The sequence below is a fragment of the Corticium candelabrum genome, chromosome 19 (genome assembly GCF_963422355.1).
Source record: "Corticium candelabrum chromosome 19, ooCorCand1.1, whole genome shotgun sequence".
Classification (NCBI taxonomy): Eukaryota; Metazoa; Porifera; class Homoscleromorpha; order Homosclerophorida; family Plakinidae; genus Corticium; species Corticium candelabrum.
Window position 1 is genome coordinate 4,467,552 of NC_085103.1, and position 10,000 is coordinate 4,477,551.

At 39.4% G+C, this 10,000-nt stretch overlaps 4 protein-coding genes and 1 long non-coding RNA gene across 5 annotated transcripts in view; 3 read left to right on the forward strand and 2 right to left on the reverse strand.

The window, feature by feature from the left end:
• Nucleotides 1–671, reverse strand: part of LOC134195168 (speckle-type POZ protein B-like) — a 5,517-nt gene extending 4,846 nt beyond the window's left edge. Inside the window, exons 1-2 of the mRNA XM_062664175.1 lie at nt 271–671; nt 1–103 (exon numbers count right to left, since the gene is read on the reverse strand). The exon at nt 1–103 is cut by the window's left edge and continues 49 nt beyond it. Of these exons, the coding sequence (XP_062520159.1) occupies nt 1–103; nt 271–434 (267 nt within the window). The 5' untranslated portion in view covers nt 435–671. The remainder of the gene's footprint in view (nt 104–270) is intronic.
• A 262-nt stretch (nt 672–933) lies between these two features.
• LOC134195174 (uncharacterized) lies at nt 934–2,183 on the forward strand. The gene is made up of 3 exons (XR_009972335.1): nt 934–1,230; nt 2,049–2,099; nt 2,154–2,183. It is a non-coding gene; the product is annotated as an uncharacterized LOC134195174 (long non-coding RNA).
• Nucleotides 2,184–2,245: 62 nt separating this feature from the next.
• Nucleotides 2,246–3,144, forward strand: LOC134194622 (uncharacterized). The gene is made up of 2 exons (XM_062663564.1): nt 2,246–2,760; nt 3,044–3,144. The coding sequence occupies exons 1-2, from the start codon at nt 2,246–2,248 to the stop codon at nt 3,120–3,122; spliced, it is 594 nt and encodes a 197-aa protein (XP_062519548.1). The 3' UTR covers nt 3,123–3,144.
• An 11-nt stretch (nt 3,145–3,155) lies between these two features.
• On the reverse strand, nt 3,156–7,016 carry LOC134195171 (tetraspanin-13-like). Its single transcript, XM_062664177.1, has 5 exons — nt 6,881–7,016; nt 6,407–6,574; nt 5,213–5,455; nt 3,943–4,251; nt 3,156–3,439 (listed from the first exon to the last, which is right to left on the reverse strand). The coding sequence occupies exons 1-5, from the start codon at nt 6,950–6,952 to the stop codon at nt 3,365–3,367; spliced, it is 867 nt and encodes a 288-aa protein (XP_062520161.1). The 5' UTR covers nt 6,953–7,016; the 3' UTR covers nt 3,156–3,364.
• A 2,051-nt stretch (nt 7,017–9,067) lies between these two features.
• LOC134194524 (NADH dehydrogenase [ubiquinone] iron-sulfur protein 6, mitochondrial-like) overlaps nt 9,068–10,000 on the forward strand; it is a 3,163-nt gene continuing 2,230 nt past the window's right edge. The window contains exons 1-2 of the mRNA XM_062663464.1: nt 9,068–9,207; nt 9,272–9,325. Of these exons, the coding sequence (XP_062519448.1) occupies nt 9,076–9,207; nt 9,272–9,325 (186 nt within the window). The 5' untranslated portion in view covers nt 9,068–9,075. The remainder of the gene's footprint in view (nt 9,208–9,271; nt 9,326–10,000) is intronic.

The following is a 10,000-nucleotide window of genomic DNA, read 5'->3' on the forward strand; positions in this document are numbered from 1 at the left end:
CTTTGCCCTCGCCTCACTGTTATTACACGCCACCAACAGCAGATAGAGAGACAAATAATCTTTACTGTCGTGATCCAAACCTTTAGGATTCACTCTCAAACACCTAAATAGTAACGAAAATAACAAAGGTCAACGTGTTTGCAAAACAATTAGTTAACAATGACAGCATCTAGTTCCTGTTCAATTATCCTGCCCCTCACTTGACTGTATTCGGAATCCCAACACAGTTCCAATACATCCCCCACCCCCAGGCCCTCGGGATTTCCTCACCATTTCATGTGTTCGCAATGCGGCGACGTGAACGTCGAGCTCTTGAGTGTCTCGCCCACCTCGAACCCACAGTAACTGAAATTATTGATTGTCCACATGTAGCTGAATTTCACAACTTTTATCTTCGTCAGACACCAAGATTCAGCCTGCGGAGTTCGATCCATGTCTCGTTCTTCGCGAGAAAAAAACGACTAGAGGTGAACTCGACTGTTCGAGTGCTAGTTGGCTCAACAGTTTGGCCAGAAATGCTGCAGTCTGGTCGCACACGAGCAGAGATGGAACTGACACCCGGTCTGTTAACACTGGCACCGAAGCTAATGAAAGTAGACAAAACTGGCGGGGTATGAATGTCACGCCTACGTAGTCTACATCTAGGCATACAGAAGATTGATAAACTATTGAGCAATATATTTCATGTCCCGGATGTTAGGCCCTGGACAGCCTCGGAGTTCGTTTCGCGATATAACGCGCGTTGTAACATAATATCTGCAAACTTATTTTCAATAAAGTACTGTTAAAAATCATTAACGACCTCAGTTTATATTCTTACCTTTGAGCTCTTTCTTATTTACTCACAAATCGCTTGACCAGTACAAACAGTCTGATACGGGCCTTTGACTGTGACTACAAAACAATGTTAGTGACGAAATAATTAGATAGATATGCGAATGATGTTTCTAGTAATACTTTTAGTTTTTGCGTCTTCTTCTATTTTGATTTCATGCGAACACACTAAGAATGTCAACGAAGCTGAGCAAACAAGACGAGTTCTAGTTTCTTCTCAACCTTGGAACTCTCACTATTTTAAATCTCAAGAAACGCTAACAAAGCGTAAAGAAATCACAGGAACATCGGAACAAGGGAACCAAGACACGGAAAACAAGAAACGAAATGACAAACTAATCCGCGGTCGTTCCGCCAGCATTCGGGCAGACAACACCGGCACCTCATTCACTACAGGTTCGCACTCCAGCACTACATGGTTACTATAGATACATACATTATACCGTATTTCTCCGAATGATTCTTTCTATACCCGTCTAACTAGTTAACTAGATGAAGTCAAATGGTTCTCCAAACGTGAGCTACTCTGGTAGGTGTTATAGCGCGCGTTAAAACAATTTAATTAAATTACCCATCCGTCTAATTGTCCTATCTTCCAGCCAATCTAATTCTCTATGTCGAATACGCTCTTTTTCCATCTAGCTAGAACACAGGATTACTTGGCTATGAGATACTTCAAGTGCTGTGGCATCACGATGCCGGATGTCTAAGCATGGATCAGTGCGTCTTCGGATGCTACAGTTGTTAGCCCCAGACGCGCATGCGCTCGTTGTAACAATGACCGGCGGCTGAGCTCAATACTGGAAGCAGCAACTGTACTGTTACTCTATTAGCTAACTCCATATACAATGAATGTGATGCATTTTTCAGGAATGATATCTCTTAAGTATCTAGTAAAACTATCAAACGATAGTTAGGTCTTTCAACTAACATTTTCTCTGGACTAAATAATTCCGAAAGAGACCCGAAAATGTTACTTTTCTAGCTAGCCACGAGTACATGTACTACTAGACCAGATTCATCCCGTCCATGCACATCCGTGAGGTCGGTCGTCATACCGTCCAAAGCGCTACCGTAACCCTTGTGCATGCGAGCCTCAAGTTAAAAATTTATATTTAAAGAAATACGGTATGCACACATATACATGATACGCATTGCACATCTGTAGATAACATTTGTATGTACATGATGGTGGTGTCTATACTGTACAACAGACAATGGAGACAACGCCGCTGCTGTCGGAAAGCCAACTGAGACAGTCCAAGGTACGACTTCTGATGCTTCGAGTCAAACAACGACTGCGAGAAAACGTCGCTTAGGTAAAGAAAAAACCAAACGCAGTCTGACGGATGCGAATAATTCAAGCAACGACAAACCGTCTCAAGTAGCATCAACGACAAGCCAAGTTCATATGTCTCGACTAGAACGTATCGAGCCTTCAGACGGCCATCAGACTGTAAAGCAATTGCAATTACAGATTCCTACCAACAAAACAAGCGCAAGCAATGCCGTCCAAGCTCTAAAAATTAGGCACGAACGACCGGAAAGCAAGCGACCTACGGCTAAAACCTCTACAAACGACAACAAAACTCTCTCAGTCGTTTCGTCTTCAGACACCGCCACAACTCATCTGGGCACACAGAGTGTGAGAGGGCGACACCAGTGGGTGACTGGTGATGATGCGAAGGCGGGAAAATCAACGAAACTCACAAACTACCGTCTCCATCTCATCAATCTGCTCCCTGATACGAATTCGATGTCCGCCAAGCCCAACGCAAAGAAACATGACGACTCAAAGTCTAGCCTGAATTCGCGACACGACGTTGCCTACGATTGGTCGTTTGCGATGGCTAGTTTGATGTTTATCTTTATCGTGACGTTACCGATCCTCGTCTACTACTTTTTCGCATCGAGAAGATGGAACAGGTAAAGCAAACGACGGTCTGTGCGATAAAATGTCAATGTCACTCAATTAAGCTATTACCCGGATGTGCCGTGATATTCGTAACCCGTATAACCATTAATATTTCCGGCATGCTTAGCTACCCAAATATTAATCTAAATATACGGGTACTTAGCGGTCACGTGACATTGCAACGTCATCTAACTAACAGTCGACTTAGATACCGACTCGACTACGTGAAATAAATAAATAAATAAATAAAAATTAAACTGTCAGGTAGCCTAATGTGTGGCCTCTTTGTGACAGAAAAAACTACGCATACGTAATGCTGGAAGATCCTACAAGCTACGAATACCCACCAAAGGATACATCATTTCACGACTGAACCAAGTGCAACACGTGACACAGCACATGACGATCTCGATAACATCATCACCTTACTATCGTAGATATCAACTAACTAAACACATCACACACAATAAATGTGGCAACCAGCACGTCGGTCCAATCACAACACAAATTGCATAACGTCACACCTTGTCGTCATCATCATCATTTGCAATACAGCTATAGAGTTCACCCAGCATTTCTACTACTATATTGTTCCGTGCAATGTGTCCTGTGTTCTTAGAGGAAAGCATTAGGATTGGCGGTCGGATCCTTCTTGTTGCGATAGTAAATCGTCAAGATAAGACCGAAAAGCTACACAACAACAAAGACACACAAGGTTTAGGAGCGAGCAGATAGGAGACACATGGTAAACAGAATGGAATAAAAATGTAACTAGTTGAAATCAATTTTACTGACATAAGGCCTTGTTCTTTGACAAGCTATAGCAGTAGGTTTGCAGGTAGTCTATACTTATGTATATATAAATTTTTAAAAATGAAAATAAAAATAAAATAAATTAATTTTAAAATTTAAAAATAAACAATAAAATAAAATACATAGAAAATTATGAAATAAACAAAAAATAGAAACTAATAAAAAATAATAAAAAATAAAAAATAAAAATAGAAATACATTAATTAATTAGAAATAAATAAATAGTAAAATAATAAGTACAAAATAAATATATATTTTTTTATTTACAAACACAACACACACACACACACACACACACACACACACACTAGTTCAGCTGCACGTCATTCGTCGTCAATTTAAACAACACTTAATAACAGTAGGTACATTAAACCTCTTACCTCTGTCAGACTGAAGAAGAGACCGACGCCGCCACCAACCTTAAACGCTTTGGCCACCTGGTCACTCCACGCATTGTAGCACGGCTTACAATCGCCACAATGACCATCGTAATCAGTCGGGTTTACTGTGGAAATGTTGGTTGATCCTGTAACAGTAGATGTTGGTGTGGCGTCGTTCGATGCTGTTGACGTGGTGTTTGATGATTCTGTGGTAACGTTAGTTGCATTAGTTGTAGGCATTGAATCGTTATTTTGTGCTTCAAATAATTCAACACTGGAATAAGATGAAGGACAGCACTTTGGAGGAGACTATAAACAGACAAAATCGTATACTAGAAATGAACACGTGCCAGCAGGCAAGCAAACAGGACAAACAGACACACAGACAGATGAATAGACAGACAGACAGACAGATAGATAGACAGACAGATAGACAGACACACAAACAGACAGATAGACAGACACACAAACAGACAGATAGACAGACACACAAACAGACACAAAAACAGAAAGATAAATAGACAGACAGACCGACAAACAGAAGGACAGACACACAGACAGACACACGAACAAATAGATAGACAGACAGACAGACAAACAGACACACAAACAGATAGAAAGACAGACAGACAAACGGTGGGACAGACAAACAGACAGATTGTTATACTTGAACTCTTGCTCTACCAATAACAATCACTAACTTTACGTATGCAGACAGATAGATAGACAGACAGACAGACAGACACACAAACAGACAGATAGACAGACACACAAACAGACAGATAAACAGACACAAAAACAGAAAGATTAATAGGCAGACAAACGAAAGGACACACAGACAGACTGACACACGGACAAATAGATAGAGAGACAGACAAACAGACACAGAAACAGATAGACAGACAGACAAACGGTGGGACAGACAGACAGATTGATATATTTTGAACTCTCACTCTACCAATAACAATCGCTAACTTTACATAAGCAGACAGACAGACAGATAGATTGACAGACAGACAGACAAACGGTGGGACAGACAGACAGACAGACAGATTGATATATTTGAACTCTTACTCTACCAATAACAATCGCTAACTCTAACTTTACGTATGCAAACAGATAGATAGACAGACAGACAGACAAACAGAAAGATAGACAGACAGACAGACAAACAGAAAGATAGACAGACAGACAGACAGACAAGAAACACAAACAGTTTCGCCGGTAGAGCCACCACAAGAACACAACCAACCATCCCTCAAGAACTTACTACTTTCCCCAGTTTCACTTTGCAAGATGGATGACCTATCTTATTTTCAGATGACTTTATGTTTACAGAAGCATTATCGAATCCACAGCAGTCAAAGAATGACTGCACCTCTGCCTTGTCGTGATCGTTCAACCCTCTCCAAGTATGTTCCAATAATGCATGACGTTGGCTACTATTTACAGCGAGAGCAGCAACAGACACAGAGAAGAGTATGATAAACACAATTCCCAATGCAATGATGTACTAAAGTAGAAGTAAAGGTGTCATTCAATGTGGAAATGAGGACAGTAGAGACGGAGTGTGACATGTACGCATGCATGCATGCATGCACACACATGCACACGCACGCACGCGCGTGCACACACACACACACAAACAAACACATGCACACACAAATAAACAAACAACAAACACACACTGTACACACACAAACAAACAAACAAAACACACGCATGTGCACACACATTACACACAAACAAACAAACACACACACACACACACATGTACACACACAAACAAACAAACAAACACACGCATGTGCACACATTACACACAAACAAACACACACACACACACACACACACACACACACACACACACACACACACACACACACACATGTACACTGTACACACACAAACACACAAACACGTGCACGCGCACGCACACACAAACAAACACACACACACGTGCACACACACGTGCACACACACACACACCACACACACACACACACACACACACACACACACACCACACACACGCACCCACACACAAACAAACAAACACACATATGCACAGACACATTACACACACAAACAAACAAACACACGCATGTGCACACACATTACACACAAACACACACACACACACACACACACACACACACACACACACACACACACACACACACACACACACACACACACACACACACACACACATGTACACTGTACACACGCACATGTACACTGTACACACAAACACGTGCACGTGCACACACACACAAACACACACACACACACACACACACACACACACACACCACACACACACACTCACGCACGCACGCACGCACACACACACTCACGCACGCACGCACACACACACACACACACGCACGCACACACACACACACACACACACACACACACACACACACACACACACACACACACACAACAAAAAGGATACGAAAAACAGCAACACTTGGTGATGCTTCACAGCTCCAACCAGACCAACAATTGCAATGACCAACAGAAAGACACCGCTGGCTATGACACCTCCGACTATGGGAACATTAGTGAACTTGGCGTCCCCAATTGCAACAGCAGGTGCAACAATCAAGATTAGCGACACAATCTGAAAAAAATCACAATACCCGAGCACTCAAAAGTCGAAATCCGAAAAATAACGCAAATCAACTCTATGCGACAAACACATTTCGTCACATGAAGACAATAGCTTCAGCTACCCAGAGAAAGATAATTCCCGGATGTGATGCAACCACGCGTACGGAAAACGAAGCGAAACGACATAAGACATGTAGCTACGCTTTTTCGCTCTTATAATGAGTACAAGGCTAAGGTCCGCACCATCAAACGTCTGTTCGCAGTCGTTTTGCTGGCAAACGCGCCGCTGAAAGAAAAAGAGCGACCGGTAACTCACCAGATAGAACACATTTAGGATGATGAGTAAGTTCTTGTAACAGAAAAAGGTGAACGACGAGTTTCCACCCATTGTGCGAGACGAGAGAGTAAAGAATGAAACCGCACCTTTGGAATCACGTGCTTCACGGTGACGCAATTCCAGCACCCGGATGTGAACATAATTAACGTTACAGAGGAGGGAAATATAACGCCCGGACACCGAACATTGTTCGGTCAAAACAAGTCCATGTCCGGCCTTATATTGTGTTGTCCGGACATTGGCTACTGGAACGGTCACACCCAAATGGCATGATTCGGACACTCATAAGTTAGACTATGTGCACTATCAGAGAGTATGTTTTCTTGGGGTACATCTACTATCTTTCTATTCCCCCTAAGCCTGAACTGGGAAGTGAGTAATGAGGTAGAGGTCACACCAGGTGTGCTTATTAGAGCATATTACACCAATTATCTTAAGTGGTTCCAGTCGATGATGCCTTGATCTCACTAGATAATTGGATAATAACCATTTCTACTTGGCTAATATGTCCTTGATATGCAAAAAGTGTTATCTTTTGGTTTCCTTGGTAGGAAGGGCTTAAATAATTTAGTAAACAGATGCCAGACCTTGTGATTTCTAACCATTTGAGATCATCACCAAGGTCCAAAAAACAGAGAGATATTACAGATTTTCAAAGTTCACACTCATGGCGTCATAGACAGTATATAAGCTTTTGTGTGAAGTGGTGAGACGGGTTACTAAGACACCAGTTGCCGTAAAATACAAATTTTCACCTAGAATGCGTGTAGCACAGCACCAAATATGAGGACATGAATTGGTAGAAACATCGTCCCCAAGACGGTAATCAAACATCCTGATTTGTGAATGTTTTCTTTCTTGTCATTGTCAAATAGCAGTGACTGCTGTTTCTTTGAAAATTCCAGTCCTTCTGGAAAGATCCTAAACGGTTTCTTTCAAAGAGCCTTTGGCAGACTATTCTGTCAACACACTAAGTAACTGCAGAAAAGATGAATACCGATTTAGTATGCCTTGATAATAAATGAAGGAGCGACTAGGTTGGTGTGACACCAAAACTTCTTTGTCATATAATTGCCTTTCTTGACACCCAAACATGGCAAAGAAAACCTAAAGTTCAAACTTCTGAGCAAGATAGTGACGACAAAAACGTTGATGATAATGCAGAGGTTAGAGAAGCTGTAGAAACACTTGCTGTTCGTTTTGCCAAACCATTAGAAAGCAAAGGGGTTAATTAATATTCTTGCTCTTCATGTTGAGGAGGTAGTCCATTATGCTAGAAAATATCTGCACATCAGCAAGGTATGCTATGAGTCTGTGTGGTACATACTTGACACCTGTCCAGACATAGTATTAGTCTCCCCTTAACTACCACACATGTTGAAAGGATGTTTTCATCGCTGAAACTGATCAAAACAGACCGGTACACCAGCATGAACAACACCACCTTGTCTGACCTTATGGAAGGATACCATGAAGGACCATCACTTCAAGACTTTCACGCTGACGCCGCTATTTAGCTGTTGTGGGAACGATGCAAGACCAACTGCTGTCCTAGTCAAGGTTTCAGAAAGCAATACAGAGCAAGGAAAACTGGAGAGTTGACTCAAAACGATAGCACTAGCAGCTTTAGTTTGGATGACTGGAACGTGTGGCATAATCCTCTAGGACAGCGTCTACAAATAGTTTTCCAGAAGATCTGACTGAATACAATTTTGCACATCGTTGTGCTAGGTTTCTCTATTAATGTTCTGCTAATGTCTCACATAATTATAGGGCACTTTCAAGTTTGTCTTTTGAGGTTCCGTAATTTTTTCACTTTATTGTAACGCAATAAAAGATTGCTTTGCAGGTATGTTGTCTCAAAGTTGTTCTGGTTATTGTCATGCTTTGTATATATGTCAAATAATAGAAATAAAGTGTTGTCTGCGGGGTCAAAATTTGTTAGAATGGGCGTGGTCTAAATGGGCGTGGCTTCGGCAAACCTGTTTGTCCGGACAAAGAAATTTCCTTATATTCTGCTCTGTTACAGCATCGGTAATTAAAAATTTTAATTGTAAAAATGTATTGTAAATAATTTTAACGTGTTGTAAATTGTTTCTAATTCTTTATGTACATTTGATTGCTATTTTACAATATACCAAATTGCCCGTATAACTTAACAAAACATCCCGGATATGTCTACTCGCCTTGTGTCGTATCGGCCTTTCAAGGCATTAGGGAGGCTGCAAGCTCTTGTCATTAGTCGTTCTCTATGTGCATCACGTGTTAGATTCTCAAGTCACGACACGGTGACCCACACAGGGCAGGTGGGCATCACATACGGGTTCTATTATCTTTACTAACGGTCTGAATGAACTTTTTTGCGGCTAGGTGTGGGAAAAAGACGATTTTAGAAATGCTCGTTTTATTGAAAGACAAAAAGAAGTAAGAATACGATGTACAGAGTAAATTTTATGTTTAATTATTTATTATTTACTAATTGATTTATTATGTAAGTATAATTTATTTATTTATTTATTTATTATTTACTAATTGATTTATTATGTAAGTATAATTTATTTATTTATTTCTCTATTTATTATTTACTAATTTATTTATTATGTAAGTATAATTTATTTATTATGTAAGTATAATTTATTTATTTATTTATTTATTATTTACTAATTAATTTATTACGTAAATATAATTTATTTATTTATTATTTACTAATTTATTTATTATGTAAGTATAATTTATTTATTTATTTATCTATTTATTATTTACTAATTTATTTATTATGTAAGCATAATTTATTTATTTATTTATCTATTTATTATTTACTAATTAATTTATTATGTAAGTATAATTTATTTATTTATTTATTTATTTATTATTTACTAATTAATTTATTATGTAAATTTTATTTATTTATTTATTTAAATATTTATTTTATTTAAAAAATTTATTGTTAATTAATTTTAGTGAAAGCCGTTGAGCTTATAAATCTATAATGACAATCAGTTTTATTTATATTAATAAGCTATATAAATAAATAAAATTAATAATAGATTTTAAATCTTAAATATTATTATAGTGAATTATTAAGGATTAAAAGACTTC